The sequence below is a fragment of the Pygoscelis adeliae genome, unplaced genomic scaffold (genome assembly GCF_000699105.1).
Source record: "Pygoscelis adeliae isolate BGI_AS28 unplaced genomic scaffold, ASM69910v1 Scaffold4, whole genome shotgun sequence".
In the NCBI taxonomy this organism is placed as follows: Eukaryota; Metazoa; Chordata; class Aves; order Sphenisciformes; family Spheniscidae; genus Pygoscelis; species Pygoscelis adeliae.
Window position 1 is genome coordinate 9,201,415 of NW_008824986.1, and position 23,011 is coordinate 9,224,425.

The 23,011-nt window shown below is 37.7% G+C and overlaps 1 protein-coding gene across 1 annotated transcript in view; it reads right to left on the reverse strand.

Moving 5' to 3' along the window:
* DOCK1 (dedicator of cytokinesis 1) overlaps positions 1 to 23,011 on the reverse strand; it is a 303,352-nt gene that overhangs the window by 255,982 nt on the left and 24,359 nt on the right. Inside the window, exons 13-22 of the mRNA XM_009326015.1 lie at positions 21,443 to 21,568; positions 19,880 to 20,004; positions 19,475 to 19,573; positions 18,189 to 18,261; positions 16,359 to 16,462; positions 15,704 to 15,887; positions 9,507 to 9,604; positions 6,344 to 6,433; positions 5,754 to 5,854; positions 3,857 to 3,991 (exon numbers count right to left, since the gene is read on the reverse strand). Of these exons, the coding sequence (XP_009324290.1) occupies positions 3,857 to 3,991; positions 5,754 to 5,854; positions 6,344 to 6,433; positions 9,507 to 9,604; positions 15,704 to 15,887; positions 16,359 to 16,462; positions 18,189 to 18,261; positions 19,475 to 19,573; positions 19,880 to 20,004; positions 21,443 to 21,568 (1,135 nt within the window). The remainder of the gene's footprint in view (positions 1 to 3,856; positions 3,992 to 5,753; positions 5,855 to 6,343; positions 6,434 to 9,506; positions 9,605 to 15,703; positions 15,888 to 16,358; positions 16,463 to 18,188; positions 18,262 to 19,474; positions 19,574 to 19,879; positions 20,005 to 21,442; positions 21,569 to 23,011) is intronic.

Below are 23,011 nucleotides of genomic sequence, written 5' to 3' on the forward strand. Positions count from 1 at the left end.
AACAGATTTTTATTTTAAAGCTTGCTGTGTAAAATGCCACATCCAGTATTGTTGTTTACGCCTTCAAGTCACGGCGAATCCCTCAGCAGTGACCCAATTCCACATGCCCACGCAGCAGTGGGATAGAGTCTCTCCACCCTGCACAAGAGCTAGCAGATGTCTGGGAGGACCAATGCCAAGCAGCTCTCTGATGTGGAAGCCAGAAAACATCCAGACAACTTGCCAGCAATCATTAAAATCTACCAGTGGCCTAAGGTGAGTGACCTTAAGCTCTGTGAAAGAAGAAAAAGCCTATCAACCCACTATTTGCTAAGAAAAAAAAAAAAAACACTTTTTTTTTTTTCCACGGGAAGAGAGCGCTAAAGTTAAAATGCATTTCACCTCTAACTTCTGGCTCACTGACACAAAACTAGTTAAGGCTTAGTTTCCCATACAGTCAGTACAGCTGCCGCAGAACAACAACTAATCCACAGCTGAAGTTCACAAGGCAGGGCCCTGTGCCTTCCGGCTGGATTTTTCAGAGCTCATCTGCCCACAGTGACACCCCCCTCCCCCGCCAGACATTTTCAGGGAGATAAAAACTGCCCTGAGATTCCTGAGCAACACCAAAGACAAAAAATATAGAGCCAAGCTGAAGAACTTGGTCCACTGGTTCAATACAGCACAGGAATGAGTGTTCCTGAAACTTCCTTGAATATTTTAAATGCAGGATGATCTCTGGTTCAAGTGTAGGATGAGATAATTCTCTCTACGAAATGGAAAGGGAGGGGGAGAAGACCACTAGCTCCACATAAATCCTTTAAATTCCCCCCCCTCTTTGGCAATATGTATGATTCACCTACATAAGGGCTGTTGCAAATACACTTATTGAACCTCAGCTATACAGACCTAACATGACACCCCCCCCCAAAAAAAAAAAAAAAAAGGATCAGTGCTTACAAGAAGCCCACCAGAACCTGGCATCCAGGTCAAATCTAAACAGGGGTGTTTATAAACACCAGATGGGACTTTTTCCCCAACTAAAACCCCATGCTTAACCCGGTCAGCTTTCATTGCCTCCAAGAGCCCCATCCAACAGCAGCTGGGCTTCCAAAGCCCTCCTTGGTTCCACTAGCTCTGTCCCTGAGCTCAACTAAACATTTTGCACCAAGATCCATTAGAGCAGCTCCCAGCAAGAGTTCAATTTCCCTCTATTTTCCTTCATTTTCTTCTGCGGTTAAGCCCAGTAAGAAGGTCTGTAATGTGGTCTGCAGCTCAGAAAGAGCACCACACTCAGGAATTTTATATGTACAGTCATAGTATGATTTCTTCACGTTTGAAGATGATATGACGGACAACCTATTACAGAAGGAAAGGGGCTTATCCTTTTAAGAGAAACGTGGAGTTCAGAATGTTCTTGCTGCTTTACACTGAAACTAATGTGTATAATTTTTAATGCTGTGTTCATAAACCTTTGGGAGCCACAGATATTAAAAAAAGCTATTTAACCAGTACGCAGGGGAAATGCATGCTACAGAAAAAAATATTAATTTGTGTTATTTTGCTGTGCAAACTTCTGTTCCCCTTTTAGGCTAAAACTGGGCGTTATGCAGGATAAATTACTTGTTAATTCCCAATTTCAATAGTGGATTTTCAGTGTCCCCCTGAACAGATTAGAGAGGTGAAACTAATATCAATATAAGGCGTAATTAAACTTGACAGTCCAATAAATCAAACTGCTTCAGACAAAAAGCTTTGCATTTCAAAATGGAAATTGTAATAAAAATAAACAAGTTAGTCCGAAATGTGTTTCTACTGTCAGTTATTAACATATGTTTATTGAATACACCTGATAATGCACAAAAACACTGCAGCTACAAGAAAACTAGGATTACATCAAGTTGACCCTTCTAGCACTGCCTTCAAAATTTTAAGAGTGTTGTAAATGCAACATAACCACTGGGATCATTACTGAGTAAACCAAATAAAGATACTTCTAGAGTTCACTTACAAGATTTTGCCTTTATAAACCTTGATATACTGAACAAATAGATTTGCCACCAGGCTTTAACTAGATGAACTAGGCTTCTACATATTTATCCAGAACTGAAGCTTGCCTGCAATAACATTACTAAAATGCTCTATATATTCAGTCCACTACCATAGTACTAAAGTTAAAAATATGTAATATTTTTTAATAAAAGATTCTGTTTGCTCGTAGAGATTTCTCAGTAAAACACTATTTCAGAACACTGCTACAATTCTGCATTAGAATCACTTCAAATCGCACACCTCAGGCAGGATTTAAGTCGTACAGCAGAACAAATCATGGTGTCATTCAGTATTCAGTAGCTTTGCTGATTAATCCCTTGTCATCGAGAGCTGTGTCTTCCCAACCCTAAAGAACTGTGAATTAGTGCTTAGCACGAGAAAATCCAATGGCCAATACTAGAGGGTCATATTGTCTGTAAATCTAATCTGCAGCAAGAGATAATTATTTTTTTTCTGTTTTAAAGTGATTTGTAGGACCTGCAACAGTGTAAGCGACATTCACTATTTTATGAATCTCACCAGCAAGACTCCTACAGAAATAAATTACAATCTTTAATTTAAAGAAAGGTTGGTGAAGTTGGTAGCTTCAGAGCTCTACATAAATCCCTTGTAATAAGGTTGTTACCACCGCTAACAAGTCGTAAAAGGATTGAATCTAAATGAAGACGAATACATCATCAACTTGCTTTATAACTTTTTTAATATTTTGTGTATAAAACACAGTACTGACTTCCAAATTAACTTAAAATAATTATTTATGCTTCACTTTATGGATGGATACCCACTGCAGACAGCACCAGTGAGTCACTGTGCAGTTCACCATGCAGGAAGCCAAGTGGGGAGCAGAAAACAGCCTTCCAGCAGGCCTCTGCCACGCCAGCAGGCACAGAAAAAGCATTTATAGAAACCCAAATGATTCTCCTATCAAAAATACTACCACTCTTGATGAGAAGATTTCTGCAGCCCTTCTTTCTTTCCACTTCCCCATCTAGCTCACTGAAACCTATTGAGACTGCAGGGCCCTACAAACTGCAACCAACCACCAACAGTTTCCTTCTGCTCTGAGAGGTAGGGAGCCTGGGGAGCTACAAGCTCTTGGGGGTTTAACTCCAACAAAACTTCTGGTTTTCTTTTACAAGGCAGTGTGTCAAAAAAAGTGCATCTCACACTCTTTTCCCCCTCGCTGTCCATCTATTCTGACTCTCTTCTCTCTCCATGTCTGGCCTATGAATAAAGCCCTCTGGAAACCATGGCTTCTCCCTCAGCCCTCCAAGCACCATGCAAGGACAAACGTCACGTTTCCCATCCAGAAAAGCTGTCCCTTTGCTTTGCTGCAAAATTTTCAATACTTTAGTCTTCCCAGACTTTTGCAGCCGTCTGAGGAAAGCCACTGGCAAAACCCAGGCATGGATGAGGGACAGGGCAGTACAACTACTCGGTAGCTTCAACATTTCAGTCACAGTATCAAACAGTTACTAACAAAAGTTTCCCAAATAGTGGCAAGCTTTATTTGTTCAGAGACCTAAACTTCAGAGAGCTGCAACACATCATGATTTCAGCAGTGCACTGCTACGTAAAATAGACATCTCGGTTAGACAGAGGATTTCTTCTGTTTACTACTTTCCGAGCAGCTGGGTTCAAGATTAAGGAAATCTGGCTCGCTCTTAGAGAACAGCTGCCTCCTGAAATAAATTCTAACAACTTAAGATATTTCTAAAACAGTGCAATATTGAGCAAGTTTAACTTGTGGTGTTATAATTGTGACACTTTTTGAACAGTATTGTCAATGGGAATTACAGGAAGTTTCAGCATTCACCATACTTACTGATTGAACAATATCCTGGACCGCACTATGAACTTGAAGATGTACTCCAAAGCTTTCATAGCTTTAAAGAGTTGATCAGTGATACCACACTTCTCAGCATTATCCACGTACGTTTTTAAAACTTTAGTCAGTTTTCTGTTTAAATACAAAAACACATACAAGTTACAAGTATGCACGCAGAGAATTTCAATTTTGAAAGGTTTAAAGAAAAATTATGTGCCTAAGTAGTGCCCACCAAGTTACAAAATTAATTATGTAACTAATAAACTCATTATGTTCTTGATTTTGCTGGTAGGTAGCTGCAACCTATTCGTGAGAAAAAAGAAAAAACACAGACCATAAAGGCATTCAACATACAAGCAATACAGCAAATCTTGGTAAGACTTATTTTCTGCTGGATACTTAGGGATATTCAGATTTAGGCTATTATAAAAGATGCAACTACTAATAATAATCAAAATAATAAAAATAATTAAATACAAACACATTGTTAGAATTAAAACAGAGTGGGAGTTTCTTCATTAAACAAGGCCTCCCTTTTACATAGTTTTCCCATGGATTTTGGGCTAGGATTTGTGAAATTTATGTCTCAAAAATATACATGACACCAGTTGGAAATTCTCTTATTCTACATTTTAAAGTCTATCAAACTTTAAAGTGAAACAATTTTAAAAGTAATACCATTTCAACTACCTCCCTTTCAGTTGATATAAATCATTACTTTAATGCAACTACAAGCAATCCCATTTTAAATCATCCTAGCTACGCTGTATGTTTCAACATTCACACTAAAAGTAAATAAGTACAACATTATATACCACTAACAGAAAATAACATTGAGTAGACAGATATCTTGATATATGGGCATTTATTTGAATAGGAGTAAATTGCCTAAGAATTTCAAGTAACCACTTTGATATTGTCAATGCAACCTTTCTTTACTTAAACAAACTTGTGTAATAAAAGGCAGGGATCTGTCATGCCCATGGGGAAAAGTCAAGCCAGAACTTGCATCTTCCAGCATTCTCAAGCTTAAACCTGCTTCTGCCTCCCTGCATTTAAGGAAGGGACGGATGCCCTCCATGCCTACCAGCAAAAGGGCCATCTCCAGCTCTTGCTAATAAAACCAGATGCTGGAGGATGCTTCATCCTTTACCTACTTCACATGAAGGCTGCAACAGTGGCTCTAACTCAGTGAAGTGATCGTAATATCACAGTTGTGACTAAAGGCCTAACTCTTCTTCACTACTTTAAAATCAATACTTATCATTTTCTGGTCACATAATAGAGACTGTATAACAGCAAAGTGCACAGCAGGTTTCCCGGTTTGGGTTTGTTTTCTTCCCAGCACTGCAAAGATATCCATTATATATTTTTCCTCCAACATTAATAGCCTGAAGCAGGAGCAAAGAACCTAACTGTCAAGAAATACTTACGACAAAATATAATGGACCTTTGGTTTTTTTGTTCTTCACTGCTTCCTCCCCAAAGTGACAGTAACACAGATAATACAGGGTAGAACATCAATTTAACGCACCAAACAACATATATTTGAAGCATCTTACATAGACATGATTTCTTTCTCAAGTATGACTGAGAATTGCTTATGAATACCTTCCTTACAAAACAATTCTTGAAATAGTCAAATCATCCTCCCCTTCAATACAACAAAATCAAGACTTCCTCCTTGCAAATGACCGAAAGTTTTATTACTGTTATTTCAAGAGAGACAGACATAGGAAAGACGTACTATCTCCAGCATTCTTCAAGAAGCGCCCACCCTCCCAAGCCACCCTATGGGCAAATTCCTAATTAAACTACATAAACAAGTAACTGAATAACGTTATCTGGAAAAACTGTGCAAGCTACATTAGAAAAAGTAATTTTTAAAGTTTACGTGTAGGCTAACGTAGCGCTGAAATGCTTCTTAATGTAGGTTTCCAAGACAGGATTAAAATGTTGAAATTTTCTGTCAGCAATCAGTCCAATGATAAATACCTGAAAAGACAGCATAATTATTGCACTATCCTCAAAAAATCTTCAATATCATACATTCACCCACCTTTATTTTCAGGTAAGACACATTAATAACATTAAAAACATATAGACTTTGGCTTTTGATTATCCTCCCAATATATTAATATTCTCCTTTCCTGTGAAAACTTCCTGTTCATAACAAAGTTTTCTGTTCTAAGCAGAAACTTTCTGTTTCTGTCCTAAATTCTGCTGTTAATCCACTAAAATGACTGGACTTGGTTGCTTCCATCTTTTCTGGGAGGATGACGTGATGTAATCCAACCCCCTTTTGATCAAGTCCAACCGAAACTTCAAATATAATAAAAACCTTCCATGAGTTTTAAATAATAAATAACTAACAGCTAATAAGATCTGTTTCATTAGTAATCTTCATTCTAGCATTTACACATTTGTTTTATTTATTCATCATTGCAGTACCTATATTTTATTTCACCCACAATGCAAACTTACCAAAGCATCAAACACTAACGTGTCAAATGTCTCGCTCTCCGAGTTCTCCATCATTATGTTAAAAAGTGCATCCAATGTATCTTGAAGAAACTACAAATAAATACACAATTCATCACATTTTACAGGAAAAACGAAATTCAGATGTCACACAGGTTTCTACAGACATACGTGCTTTCATTTATACATTTTACAAAGTAATGACATTTTAAAAGTTAGCTGAAAAAAGGAAAATTTAACATTTTGTTTTTCAGCAAATTATTTTTAGTTCAGTTGATTATCTATAGATCCGTATCACTCAAGGAGAAAAAAAAAGTCAGAAATCACACTTGGTACACCTGAACAGTAAGTTTAATCTATTATAGTGAGTGAACAAAAATGTATTTCAAAACTCAGTTTCAACAGTCAGTCAACAGCATCATGCAGTTTCTGAAAACTGATGTTTCAGAGCACAAACCAGACAAGCAACTCAGTCTCATGCCAAATAAATCAAGTCATCCTCAGTGGTTTTGAGCGGAGCAATGAAAAGTGTACAGCATACCGCTTTTCATGACTGCATAAACTCAGATCCACAATCTCAAATGAGAGCATACATGCAGGCATGGGAAACAGAGCACACAACCTTCTGCCCCAGCACAAAACCCACGACTATCACTGTAACAGAGGAAGAGTCTTCACTAGCCAGTTGGCTGGACACCCTGATCTGTGCAACACGAAAGTAAAAGCAGATTAGTGTCAGGGGACCCAAGTTAAGCAGAGGGATAAAAGCTGTTTTATGCATGTATAATTACAGAATTTTTTCCCAGTGACAAGTAGTACGTGCATAGACCAGAGATACTCATCAATGCATTCAGTTTTATCAGCATGGGATTCTGTGTCTGAGCATTTTCTTCCACCAGATGACAGAAAAACAACACGGGCTCCTCCAAGGCAGAATGAGGATGGATCACAGCCTCAGTTTGTATTTGTTTTGGTTGAGAGAGAAGGGGTTCAATATGGATTGTTCCAGCAAGTCTGTCTCAAATGAAGTAAAAATGGGTTTTGTCTTGTAGACGAGACAAGGCATAGTTGGGGAAGAACATCTGAACAAACAGAAGGCAATTGATTCCTGAGGTTGCAATTACAAAGAGGTATTATATACGTTGTGGAAGCAATGGAGAAACAGCCTGACTCCCACCTTCCTCCCTTAAAAATTTTTATCTGTGCAATGAGTCCCCTAGATCAAACATGATTCACTTGGACTATCTACTAAATCCAGAGCTAAATCTCAGGAATTAACCTCCATTCAGCAGCTCACTAAACACTGCTGAATGCCAAGCTTCCTCAAAACAAGTGAACATGGAGCCACAGTTCGTGCTACCAATATCTGAAGATGAAAAAACAGAAAAGCCAAAATGCTTGCAGATGATTGAGACTTCATTTCTGGGGGAAATCCAGCTCCTAATTGACTTCCATTAGTAGAGTTCAAATCTGTTCACAAGGACTTCATGTAACAGCAAGAAGAATACAGGATAGATGCTTTTGTTGTATTAAGTGGCAGGAAGACATTTCTCAGGTAGGGAGCTAGTATTTCTAGACTATTAGTTTACATTCCCATATCCTATAGACTCTCTGCACAAATGGAGCCAGAGCCTCTGTTAAAGGGAGATAACATTTACAGTTTCCATACACTATTGAAACAGTCAATCACAGAATGAGTATCTTGGCTGATCCCTACTTAGTGATAAATGAACACCAGTAGGCAGAGGTATTCTACTGGAGTTTTCAAAAAACAGAAATAGTTTAACAGAAAATTTGAATATGTTTTATAAAATGCGTCCTTTTTGTAATAGACATAGCCTGTACCATGTATCGTATTTAAAAACACGAAAGACAAAAAAAGCTGAAAGAATACAAAGGAACAGTTACAAACTAGATATTACAAATGTGCAACAGAGCAATCTACACAAAGATTTTCTGAACATTGCTGTAACAGATGGATAATGTAAACAATGGTCTTCTAAGAAAAGAATAAAAATGGTGAAGAGAGCAACATTAAAAACATTCACTCTTCTGTCCTATGCATAAATCAAGTTCTGCTGAGATCCCTATGCTATAGGGAGAAGGGAGTATGATTTCATACGAGTCCTACAACAGTGCAGGGAGGGGTGAGCGTGTGCCAGCTGGAGAACTCACTCCGATATTGCTTTTACTTAAACCTCATCTGTGCTGCATTCTGGTGCTTCTAAAATCACCAATATCCATCAGGCAGTAATCTGCTGTATGCGCTCTGATGTCATTTGGAGAAGAGGGAAAATTACAAATGACAGAACTATGACAAAGCTTGGTAGAAGTGAGTATCAGTGTCAAGTTTTTAGCTACCAAATGATCCACAACAAAATAGCAGCAGGTAGAACCTTCCTGAAAAACAAATCATGTGAGATACTGGTTTTACCCTACTCAGTACAGGATAATATCAGCAGTCTCAGATGTTTTAAGTTACTTCAAGATGAGGCATTCATTATGCTTCTATTAACCAAATTAAAATCCATTGAAGTAAGAAAACAACGCTACAGGCCCTTAAGAGTCATCTGTCCCCAGTACTTTACATCTTTTGACACTCTTTTAGATTTGATTTATTAGAACACATTCAATAAAGTCCCAGCCTACTCTTTTCCACAGCTAAATCTGTCCTTATGTAGGTCTCTATCATCATTCAGTGGCCTTGGCAAATGTAAATAACTTGGCTCAGCTAAATATTTTCAGAAGAAATCTTTTTTTTTTTTTTAAATATCAGCAGCACACAGTAGGATTGCATTCCACATCCATATATTAAAAATACATTTAATATCACCATGTAAGAATTCCTGATGTTTTAATCTTGCAAAGAAAAATGCCCTTTGCCTTCATGTACCTGTATATAAAAATTCACTGAAGTGCTAAAAAAACCCACCCTACATTTTCAGAAATTTGCATTTTATGTGTTTTACCAGTACTCAACATCTGAAATGTTCTTTGAGGGCAGACAGAAGGGCATTAGCATCCTGAACGCTGAGAGATACCTGGTTACAATTTAATGTGCAAGTGCATGCAGTAAGGGAGGGGGACAAAAAGATGAATACATCAGAATATGGGATTCAGCAAAATTATGATACCAAATTTATTTTTAAAGAAGTTAATTTTTTACCTTAACCACTTCACCACCATCAACTTTCATCAGCTGCTTCAAATTCTGCTGCAACAGGTTTGTGTTAGATCGCCATTTCAGAAGTCCCAAGAGATCAACTAGGAATAAGAAAAACAATTATATCATGCAGGATATTTACTTTCACTCATACCCCATAACTATGTTCAGGACAAACAGGTTTACTTCATAGGTCAGCCATTTTCACTGGACAACAATGTATTCCTAGTATGCCTCTGACACTGCAGAAACCTAGTACAATACTTTTATCGTGAAAGGACTCTGAAAGGCTTCCAAATAAGCAGACTGCTTTTGAAATTTCAGCATTAAAATCTAGGCCAAGAAAGTCTGATCCCTCAGTTTTAATTTGTTGTACACAACAGTTGCGTGTTTAGAAAAAGATGCCAAAATGAAATTAGTCAGCCACCAACACAGTCATATCTAGAAGGCCGTGACTCTTCCAGCATTACTGTTTCCAGCTTCTTTGCTCTCACTGAATAAACTGAAAAGAAAATAAGGCACAATGCAAGACAAACAGTTGCAAACTAAGCTAATTCAGTGGAAAGCTGTCTGCTTAATAACCATAATGCCCAAAATTTCTTGGTTGCTTCTGAGTGATGGAGAGCCATGGTACAGATCAGATCACAAAACAAATCAACGGCAAACGGACTTGTCCCCAAATTCTACATTCCACTATTAAGATCATGTCACTTCAGCATTCACTGATAAATAAGGGAATACAGAAGGCAAGCTCTCTCTCTTTTATTAGTCATAAAGAGCCACAACACCATTTTTCAGTTTCCTTTAAGGAAAACTTCTCACGAGGCAACTCACAATTGGGGTTCCCCTGTAAATAAGCATGCTAGTAAATATTAACCACCACACTGGAGCACCAGTAAGGGAAACCCACCCTAGCATTTGTTGAGATGCGACCTGAATTGCCCACAAACTCAAAACCCCAAGCTCGTACTGCCTTAGCCAAACTAGCACCAGGGAAAAATTTCTCCCTGCCCCATTAAAAGTCAGTTTTCAGCACAAAACAAACTATCCGTACGTCATCCTCAGTAGAAGCCCCAAAAAAGAGACAAATAGGAGATTTTAAAGACCGTCTACCTTCAGTTTAGCTACCGGATTACTACCGCATATTACCTCCCTCACCAATATGGTTAATAGTATGTGAATTCTGCCCAGTGTAACTCTTAAACAGTAAGGGTGAACAGCTTCTCCCAACCAATACCCCCTCACTTCTTTTATTCAAACTTTCAAAGCAACCAACAAAATGCACGCAACCAAGGCATGCATCTGCAGAGTACATTCTAGAAATTATATGCAGAGACCCAGAGCAGCTCCTATACTTTCCCAAAATCTTTCATTCTAAGCAATAAATAAAATTACTTCTAGTGGAATGGATGACAGTTCTCCTTGGGATAGATTCCCCTCTGAGCAGCACTCAAACCAACCCTTCTTATCATCTCTTTAGGAGTAGAAGTAAAGAACATTTTACTACATTAAAGCTTTGAACAATTCAAGCCCTCAATTTTTAAAGTTTTTTATTTTTTAATATATCCTACAAGAAGTCTATAGGCTGAAACCAAAGTCTTAGAAACTCAACGTTAACAGAAAAATTGCTTCTGGAAGAAAAGTAAAGATGCCTCCATGAGTTATCCAAAGTGTTTCATGAGTATGTTTATATCAGCTTTCCACCACTGAATTTGGTTTCAGTGTGACTTCTAAAAAGGCACCAGCTTGACAAAAGAAATGATCTGAACAAAAGCCAGCCCCACAGACTATCTTTGAATGGCATTGTGTATTGCCCCAAGAAAACAAACCCACGTGTACTTTCAATGTGATGACACAGCAAATGCTAAATGAATATACATACGTGAACAGAAAATGTCAATGCAGTCCAACTACCAGAAAGAGAAAAATAAGTTACAGTGTACAGTAAAAATGTGCATTCACTCTGTTACTGCAAGCACTAACCCCAGCAAAGTACCAGTTGGTCAGTTGATCCTACTCGTTTAATAGGTCTAGGTATAAAATAATACAGGAAGTAGAATAGAATAAGAATGTAAAACAGTATTTTAGTCTATAGTAATTATTGTAGTCAGCCTAGGTCAAGTGAAATTTATGTGATCGGAAAACTGTCAGAGGAAGAAGACAGAACGAGGATTTTCAATTGCAAAGGGTTAGAACAAACATCTAGACTGCTAAGTAGCCAACAGCCACTTTATTTGGGTGAATATAACTTATGTGCTCTGAATACGAAACACCTAGGATGTGCTGTATGTGCTACTGACTGCATTCGAAGATTTTCTTTTACATCTTATTTAGCAATTAGAAGCAAATGGTCCAACTTCCTGGTTACATACTTCCCTTGACCTGTATCTACTGAAAGGTTTCCCTATAGAGATACTCGAACTTTTCTCAAATCCCAGTCACTGAATTGAAGTTAGATAATACTTCCACTCCAATTAAATTTCCGTGTGTTCTATGAAAAAATCTTCCCTCTTGACTTTAAGCATTTGATTTTCCAGTTTTTATGACTTGTTTTATTTTAATTCTGTATTCACATCTTCAGTTTTATGCCACTGTAGCACCTGAATTTGTCATATCATGTGTATTGCTTTTTTTTTTTTTTTAATCAATTGTGCTGAATGGCTAAGTAAAATCCTCTCAGCTGTTTTCTGAAAGCCTAGTCTCCTTGGTTCCTTGAAGTCTTGACTCCAGATGACTAACAGTCGCCACTATCTAGAGGTTTGAGTCCTTCAGTCAGAGAAGAAAACATAGAAATACTTTCAATAAGCCTTACAGACACCCTGGATGCTTCACAACAGCAAATACACAGGTAGAACACTAGACAGCTCTCTGGCTACTGGTAATCAGAAAATTTTTCCAGCAAGCCCCTTAACGCAATTTCAGTTCTATTCCCATCACCCTGATAATAAAAGGACATCCATCTTGATAGTCCTATAAGAGGCACCTATAAGATTTACTGTCCACAGGCAGTCTTCACGTAGAGGAGGATGTTGCTTTTGATGCCCTTTTGCCCCTCCTTCTGTATTTCCCGATATGTCCAGCTTCTAGCTGACAGAAGATTCAAATACCAAATCTGCCTTGCCTATGCAGGAGAAAACAAGACCTCAGCTTGTCACAGCTCAACAGGCTACTCAGAAAAAGGAAAACAAAGTCAACACACAACCCTGACTAGGACATGACATCAGGAACAGATTCAAAACAGACCTTGCTAACCATTCACCCTAAGAACAGAAGGCTCAACATTTCCCACCCCGGAGACATCTACTCAGATGCTGTCAACTGCAAGCAGATACCCCATAACATAAGGGATCAAATTTCTCACTTCTGACCTTAAATAAACCAAAGAAAAACAGTAACAACACCACCACCACCACCCACACAAGCTTGGGGTGTCTGCAGATGCATCCAATGCCCCACAACATGTGAACAGTTGCAAAGCAAGTGTGAGATACCAAAGAGTCAACCACCCACTAGAGAAGGTGGGGACCCAGTGCCACACTGCCTGTTAATACATCAGGTGACAGCAACACTGTCAGTCATGACTTCAACACACATCACTGTAGTTTGATACAGTTTCATATCAATTCTTAAATTCCAGAGTTTTAACATAGAAGCTCTATTTCATTACATAAAAATGCACTTGATGTTTACGTTAAACTGTTTCTTCAGCCCATAAAGAACATATTTGTTACAGAAAGTCTTGAGAGCAGAATAAAAATAAAGGCATGCACTACCATAGTCCCGTGGATATGGGAGGAAGAACGTTCTCTTCTGCCTCAGATGGCAAAAGAGGAGAATCTGGCTAAGAGGCAAAGTGATGATGAACAGCAACCTCTGATGCCTCCAAGATCTGATCTTCTCATTGATTCCTGAGGTGGTTGGCAGGGTTTTTTTGCTTGTTTTCAAATGGTCCTCCTCTTTGGCTTACATTGCTACTCTTCCTCAAAATTAAATGCAAAATCCAAGAAGAGGCCAGGAAATGGGTTGCTTTAATATATTCTGCCACAAATCACTAACAACTGCTCAAATGTTAACTAAGTAGATACTTCATACTATCACTTTCTTTCAAAGAAAATGGCTGAAGTCTTACTAGTGGCTAAGTTTGCTATTTTGGAGACTTTTCAAATGCTAAGGACATCAATTACTAACAGAAAAGCAACATTAATAACTTAGAGTTCATAGAGAACTGAAGTCAACTGAGTGTTCAAAGAGCTTGTACACAAAAAGATAGTCTGCAACATCAAATACGATGCAGAAAGAGTCATATGATTTATTAACATACTTTCAGAATTACTAAAAATAAGTCTTAAAGCCAATTCCAAATGGAGGGTGAAGAAAGAACTATTATAGATGACCAAAAGGAGAAAATTATGTTTTGGCTCAACATTTTGGTAAACAAGGATAACTATGGATTTTTACTTATTTTTAAGAAAGTTAAAGAAAGAATATTAACCAACAATTTTACAGAAGTTAAAATCAGCTTCAGAAACTATGATCTGAACAGCGTTACCAATTTTTAAATGAAAAATGATACTTGAGGGAGGAATTTAATGATGAATTTTTTGGGTTTTTTTCTAAATTGCTTAAGGATACATGGTGATCTTGTTTAATAATGTCAAAATACTTTGAAGAAAGAGAAAAGGCTTTGGCAACTTTAAGAAAAAGTCTCACAGACAACATAATTAACAGTAATGTTAAATAAAGATCAAAAGCTCAAAGCAAATTGTATGTAAATTAAGCATGAAACAATTCTCAGTCTTAATTTTAATAATAGTTCTGCGAAAGCAACGTCAATATATTGATCACTATGAAATACTTCTACTAACAAGCACTAGGAAAGGCTGAGGAACAAAAAACCCCAATCATATCACAAACAAAAAGCAGCTCAATTCCACATGCTGGTTTCTGCATTCTGCAAAACCTCAAAACCACTCTGTTACTGTTGAGCAATGATCCCTTCTTTGCTATGAAATTCCAAAATAATTTCCGAATTTTTGCTAAACACCCTCTTAGGCTATAAGACTGTCAGACTGCAGTGAATCTGATGTGCTCTGAATACGAAACACCTAGGATGTGCTGTAACAGAGATGCCACTGAGAAACACTGCAATCAAATTGTGAGTTGACTATGAAGTCGTACCGGAGTAGTAACTTTCCCCCTGGACAGAGGAGAACTCATCAACGTGACAATCCAATCATTACTCCCACTCACCCCCTGTCCCAAGCCCTCCTCATCCACAACCTCGACTCCTGACAGATCTATCTGAACTAAGCCCTCCCTTCTCATGAGTCACGAAGGAATGATCCCTTTCCCTGGCATGACTCACTCACATCTCAATGACCCACCCACACTCCCGAGTCTACTCCTGGTGCAGCGAAGAGAACAAGGGACCGCTCCATGGCAACAAAGCACAAAAATTACAGAGAGGGCACAGTCTGGAAATGTGAAATATCTGCCTTGGTGGCTGCCATCAGCTCCACCTTCCACAGCCCTTGGATGCAGTCAGCCAACTGACAAATACACATGAAAAATGTATATAAGGCAAGTTTTAAAAGGAACAAAATATTCCAACTCCTTTCCTGGTACTCTGTGTTTACGTGAGGATGTGTGAACATGAGAGTGACCTCCATGCAACACATTCTCATGCTCAGATCCCTTCTGCGCAACACAAGAACACATCAGAGCTTTCTTCAGGCATAAGATATAGATATTGCACCTTGGAAATAACATAAAACAGCTTATTTGGGAGCAGAGCCATGATATTACCTACTCTTGAAAGCAAAATCATCCTCTTCCTTAGTGCTTTTATTCATACCCACAGAGAAGTAAAATGCCACAGAGCCTGTTTTCAGTATACTTCAGTATAAAAGTCTCAACTATACGGCAAACAATATTCCCATTTCCATTTAATTTGGATTCTTCTGTTTTCTTAGAGACATGTACTTCTCTAAAGCAAAACAAAGCCCATGGGCAGAGAAAAGGCTAGATAGCACACACACTCAGTAGATGCTTTTGCTGCAGACAATTTAATCCAAGACTGTGTGGCAAACAACCCACCATCCATTCACAGAGGAAAGGGGACAGAGAACGCACGAAAGTCAGTACATGCAACCCCACTTCAACTGTGACAAGCAGAAGCTCCAGCAGTTCTATGAACTTACCATTCTGGGTGAGTTTTGTTGAACAAACTAGAGTAGAAATCTGGAAAGAGTCTTTGCTAATGGTGCAGCTTCCAAGGTTCTGCATGCTCTTCCCTGTTGCAGAGTGTCCTTTTTCCTCCAATTCTATTTTAGTGGATGGCAGACTTAAATACGTCGAGGCATCCTCCAGCTTCTTTGCTTCTGCCTACAGTAGTGTTTTAAATACAATATCAAACAATTTTAAAATACCTAGTAAAAAGCCTTGGTAATAATAAAATTTCATTATTTACACTAGATTTTCTTAGGTTTGCTCCAGAATGAAGTTACCCAATAGGTCTTTAACAGTAATTTAGCACTAACCTGTCTACAAGATTAGAGCCAAGATGTGATATTTAAAGGTCTAGAGAAGTAACTTTTCCCAGTCATGAAAACACACATAAAAACTCAGTAACAAGCACATTAAAAATTTAAAAATGCCCAGTAAAACATACTCCAGGTTTAACAATCAATCTGCCCAATATGCAAATTGCACAGTACTTACTATTTAGTTGCTTGATCTAACAGAATAGCCTGTAACATTTTTCTGTGCAATTCTGTAACAATAATTCACTAAAAGTCAGTAGTACTCACACTAAGCTGGCTACTATGGAAAGACTAAAGTATCTCAAAAATCTACCTTATAAACTATAAGGTCATGTTCTCCATCTCTCAAAGTTGTTCCATCATATCTCATGAGCTTCACAAATGCTAGGGCAAATATTTTCTCAGATTTATCTTTGGCTGTTACAAAACAAACAAACAAAAAAGCATAATTAAGTATTTGATACTAGTACAGACAATCCACCTAATCTCAAAAACATGGATAACCTATAAATGAATGACCATAGTAAAGATTCTGAGTTGGAGAAAAGGTACAAGAAATTGGGAGAGTCTTCTAAACTCAAGACAGAACCAAAAATGTGAGAAATAAATGCTTAAGAATCTGACCGCAGCAACAGTAACTAGATGCTTACTACTTCTATATTCTGTGTGTTCATTTAGAAAGCTGAATTAAGGCAACTTTTTAAAAACAAAACAGAAATTTGATGCATTTATAATGTTCAGGTTTTTTGGAGTTAGAAGAATGGCAGTGCTTGGTACCTAGAATAATGATTTAAAGACCAGCACCAAATATTAGAACCAAAACAGAAACTGGATCCATAACTACAGATGGAGTGCCTCAGCTTCTGAAAGCTGACCCGCTCTACAACTGATATGAACTAGAAAATGCATTCCGTTTGCTCTCATTGTTCCAAATGTATTATCAAACATTAAGTAAAAACAAAGCAATTGGGGCAAGTAGAAATCACAAAGTAAGTTAAGAAGTAAAACCAGAAGGAAAGTGCAATCAACTTGAGATAGTCCAAGCAGCCTGTGAGAAAGCCCTGCAGCCCTAAAGCACAGCCTCTAATTAATATTTAAACCATGGCCAACTTAAATTTTTGAGTCATCATAAAAATATTTCTGACTCTAGTAATTTGTAGTGCACAATCATAATTTTGACACTAATGACACTAATTTTCTGCACATTGTTTTCACTAGCAAGTATCATTCTCTAAACTAAGTAAATCTTTTATTAATGATCAATTTGCAAAATACACAGCTCCAATTAAATAACCGCTATGCGGTAATGTACTACACATTACAAAGATAAGTATACATGAAGAGTATTACACATCTTAAAATGCATCCAGTGGACACTACCTGATTAATGCTTTTGTCTACACATTTATTCTACAGCAAGAAAGTTTTGCTGCAGATTTTGAAAGGCTTTCCTATCAAGCAAGGCAGCCCCTGTAATCAATATATGGAAAGAACATTATCACAACCAAGGCAAATCCCCAAACTTTACTCTGAAACAACTGCTGATAAATGGAAGATGTCTAGCTGTCTCGATCTGATCCTCAACAGTGCAAAGGAACTCAGCTGCCAGCAACATCACAGGAAAGCTGAGGAAAACCACAAGCTCTCAAGTATCTTTTAGACCAAAATTACTTCAAAACAACCACAAGTCAGTCTGAGAACCAGAAGTGGAAACCAAGTTTCTTAATACCTGTCTTCAATTACTGATGCTAAGCCCACTGTAAACTCTTTCACGTTCCCACTTCACATGTGGGGTTTGTTAAATATCTTTACAACTTCCTACCCACCTACCTCTAAGATATACAATACCACAATCCTTTCAGTTGCTAACTGAAAGCTTTATTCACTAGCCCTTTTATTTGACTTGGAGAAATAACTGGGCAGGAAAGTAAAAACTTGATGTCGACAGGTAAGATTGAGGAAGATGTAAAGGGAAAAAGAAGCTGAGATGCTAACATAAAATAAGCAGGCAAAAAAAACCCCTTATCCCCGCACTAAAAGCGATTACAATAGTCAATTACACATTAGGAACGTTATCCCTGTTTCAGCAGATTTTGGCACCAGACACTGACAAGAACCATAATGAAAAGGCTGAATTACTCACAGTCCTGTGATGATCTATGACGGAATGTGAACCTTAAATGACTGCGGTTCACATCTTCAATGGGGATTGCGACCTTCACATATTGGGAAAGAGGACGGAGAAAGAAAACAGTCAGTACAGAATCTTCAAACATCATCAACTACTACCAAATCTCATTTAGACATCTTTCAACAATATGCTTGGCTCTTTCAAAAAGACTAATGTTAAGTAGCAGCTTCATTTTGCTATAGAAGACCTTGAAAAGTCATAGATTCCCCAGGAAAATTGCCAATTCTTGCACCAAGAAAGAGAGAAGGAACGAAGCAAGCCTTTTAAGTTACCCAACAAGACCTGCAACTTCAGATGTTGGGCTGTAACCTCAGAGCCTCCCCTACCACCCCCCCAGCTCAGGAATGAGCCCCTCTCGAGTTTGACTGGTAGAGGTGAACTTGGTTATCAACAGCAGCAAAGCAAAAATTCTTAACATATCCATTATCTATGAACACTTGTACTACATATGCTATTAGTTTATCTCTGATCCGTACATAACCAATGTGCAGAGATATAACCAATGCTCTTCTCCCCCAGTATTTTTGCTATAACCGTCGTATTTTCTTAATCACACCCACATTCAGGCTCTGTGCTGTACACTGCTCCCCAACACCACGTCTAGGTTTCTGCCATTCACTAGCAGCCACTTTCTGTCTACAGATGCAATAAGAGCACCTTCGGACTTAAAACAACGGTGTGGGAGTAGCTGTAAGTCCCTTCTCAGTACACATATACTGTTCCCACTGACTACAGCTAGACAGAATATATTTTATAAAGCTAACATCAGCCTCCTCTGTAATATTAAAACTTGGCATTTAAGCTAAAATGTTATTACCCAAGCAAATTCAGCAAGCTTAAAGCACAATCAGCCAGATCCCAAAACACTGATGAGTTCAACACTCATCATAACCACTGAAGATAATGGCAATTATCTTTTAACCTTAATATCCTGCTTCTCTAGGTCAGCTTCATGGAAATAGAGTAAACCATTCCTAAGCAGATCTTGGAGAGCCCCTGTAACAGTCGTCTTGACCAAAAGGATGAAATAAAATGCATCATGCAATAAAAGTCAAACCTATTTTCCAGAAGTCTCTAAAAGCTTTCCTTAGTTGAGCTTTCCTTCCTTCCTTTTGTCCTGCTAAACATGATCACAAGCATTGAATTTCCCTAGTTTTGTTTCTCAAGGCTTTCCACTGAAACGTGTATTAATTGCATATTAACCCACCCAAAGGAAGTTATTGTAACATTTTATATACCTTTACAGTCTCAAACCAGCGAGGCTGCTTTACTTGGTAATATATTACTGACTTGTACTCTGAGATGGCTTCATCACCAGCACCAGGAAAAATAACACTCTTGAAAACACAAAAGAGAAAATGTTTATGTCTATCTTAAACTCCACTTTTTCATTCAAATAAACAACAACAAAAAATTAGTGAAGTAGGTCAAAATAAGACAGAATAGCGCATGCTCAGAGCTCCCAATGAAATTAGTATCAAAGTGTATGCACTGATATGACAAGATGTATTTAGTTATGACAAAGGAGAACATTTTCTTGTAAATAAAAATAGGGACCTAAGTTGACAAATATAGAGAAAGATGTTAAAAAGGCTTAAACAGGTATGTATCAAATAAAAAAACCCCAGATGTTACTTTAATACCTCTAATCTTTTGCCATCTTCATCATAAACAGATACTGTAACTTCTACATTCTTTGCTGTTGTTTTACTGCCTTTGTCAAAATCTCCCTGAACCAATGTTACATAGATGTCATTACGAACATCACCTAAAAGAAAAAGCAAAGCACAGAAGTTCTTCGCAATTTTCACAGTATACCTATTGATTTGTGAAACCAATGATGCATAGAAACAACGACCAACACATTTTAGTAACAGCAATCATACATATACATGGCAAAACATTTAAAAGCCATGGTATCTTGAACATTCAAAACTAGTAGTACTGAAAACAGCTGTTTAGCTAAAATTGTGCTAAGACTTCTAAAGTCTGAACTATCAACTCATAGTGCAGCAAGCTGAATCTAACAAACAAACAAGAAAAACCACACATTATCTCTGGACTGAAAGAATACCACATCATCATTAAGAGTACGTACTATATTACTCAAAAAAACACCTCAGTTCCTCTCTTTTCTTTTTTTTTTTTTTAAAACACAACTTCTTTTTTTATTAATTTGAAAGGATGAATTTCAACACAGTCATTAATTTATCCCATACACAGATATTTTGCAATTTAAAAATATTAAAACCGCCTACAGAGGTCTGTAACTTGTTACATCAGGAAGTGGTTTGATGTTTTTGCTGACTTGGGGGGTGCAGGGGAGGGTTGTATTTAGCTTTATGTCTTAAAATGATCTTCAACTACACCCCAGTCCAACTGAAATTTTGAAAATGAACTGTGGAAACAGGGATTTTCCAGTAATTTCATGAGACAGATGGTTTACGTGCCAACATACAATCATAACAAGCAGAGATGCTGAGGCACTTACACCATACTGGATATATAGGAAAACAAGTGACAAATGCACAGGCAGCAACCACAGGAGAGCTGGAACTGGGATGTTTTTTGAAAATATCTAATGGATCCTCCAGAGCCCATCAATCTGAAAAGGGCAGTGCAGGGTTTTTTCTGTAGTCAGTTGCTTATGGCAATTTTTATTTTGAGAAGCACCATGTTTTTGGTTTGTTTTTTTTTCCTAAACACCAGAATAGAAAATCCACGGAATATATGTATTAAAAAAAGATAATATGGCTTTCTTTCCAAATACATTATCCAAATCTAGCACAAACCCTGAGACTTGCATATCTCTAAATCAAGCCTGTTACTCTGAAAAATCTTTCTGGTTTGGATTCATCACAGGATATAAGTTTTACATATGCCCTTGCTAGGGAGAGAATATGAAGCATTTACTTTGTATACATTTTTATTCACTGGAGAAAAAGGAGAATTTCCACTGTCACTGCGATATCACGTCTTTTGGGGGGGGTGTTAGCTTTATTTATTTATGCAGAACATGGCAGGTATTACCAAAGTATCTTACATTTATTTTAAATGAGACAAAATCCTTTCATGATCCATTATTTCTAATGTATACCATACCTCAAATTCATCTTCTTTTCCCCCCCCCCAAAGCTTCCATACATACAGATATTTAAAGAAGGTTAAAATATAACAAAGCAGCATTAATTCACACAACGGCTTACCAGGCATAATAATCTCAGGAAATCCCATTTTCCGAGCCACGGCTGTTGACCTATCCACTAAGTGTGGAAACTCTTTCCTAATCTGATGAATATCTCCTGGAAGAAGTTTCAAAGTCACCCACAAACCTGTTGTGTAAAAACCACAATTATTAAACTGGTGTTTTTTTCTAGTTACTAAAGATTTCTTTTTACACATTCTAAAATGTAAGAACATACGTTAAGGTAACTGTTCTTCATTTACAAAAAATACACTTTACAAAGTATTTTAAAACATTCAAAAAAAACCCCCACCGCTTCAAGTGGAAACATGAGTGCAGCACACGTAAGTATGTCTGATTACATCAGACTTTCTGGAAAACTGTATAAAATCCTCACCTGGAAGCTGACTGGCTAATAAAAAACCCAAGAAACTGGAAATCTGTGCAAGATAAGGGTTCGGGCCTTTGTATTGTGCACTTTGCAGCAATACCATCTAGAAGGCATCTTGGTAGGGAGGAGTTAGGCAGATGTTCAAAAGCAGATGCATACATCTTCCCATACACAAGCTTACTAAAGCCAAAAATTTAATTCACAGTCTAAAAATTTCAATAGAACAGGTCTCTATTCAGAAGAAAAACAGGTTAGCAGCACCGTACAACATAAATTGGAAGAAGGAAACCCTTGGTTATCAGCTGGACCCACTGAAGTCTGGGTTGTGAAAATGGAAGCAAGCCTACTGTGCCCTTGGCACGAAGCCGGAGTGACCCCAGAAGAATCCCTCCTCCTCGCTGAACTTTGCGAACTAGGCTTCTCTCATCACTTAAGTCTTCCACAAAGGGTCTCATGGAAATACAGTTATTAAGCCATTAGCAGAACTGCCTCAAGCTTTCACCTCTCCTTTGAACTCTCACAAGTTCTTTCTAATGAAATGTTTATCTTCCACAAGAAGAAACAGAAGTGGCAACGTTGATTTGAATGGAAAAACTTAAGTATTACAACCAACCAATAGCAAGATGCCAATGAACAGAGCACCAACAGCAGATATGTACCCTGAATTGATTCATCACCACCACCACCCCCATAAGTTGTTTTTACTACACCGAACACAAAGAAATCTACAGCATCAGCTTTACACAGTTGACATTTTTCTCTCCAGTAGCAGAAGGCGCCACTAAAAAGCTGCTGCTTGCCAACTAACATCAAGCACACTTGTTATAGGAAAAAGAAAGATACCAAAGTGGGGGGCGGGGAAGTCTTACACACTTGGTAAAGTGACTGGCAATCAAGTTCAAGCACGAAATAATGATAGCAGCAATTTGCAGAAGAAAATCCTAAAATTAAATCTATGAAAAATACCAAAAAAAAAATACTCATCTGTAAAACAAATTGTGGGTTATCCTGTTATACACACAATTAACTATGCATTCATTTTGTATATATTTGGCAGCTAGCTTTCTTTTCTATTAAAATCTCTTATAAAGGCTATATGCTGACTTGTTGCCAGAGATGGTTCTAACAGCTGCTATTTCATTAAACAGTAACTGTACCTACACTGACTGGCTAAGCAACAACTCTTAATCCTTTTCTGTT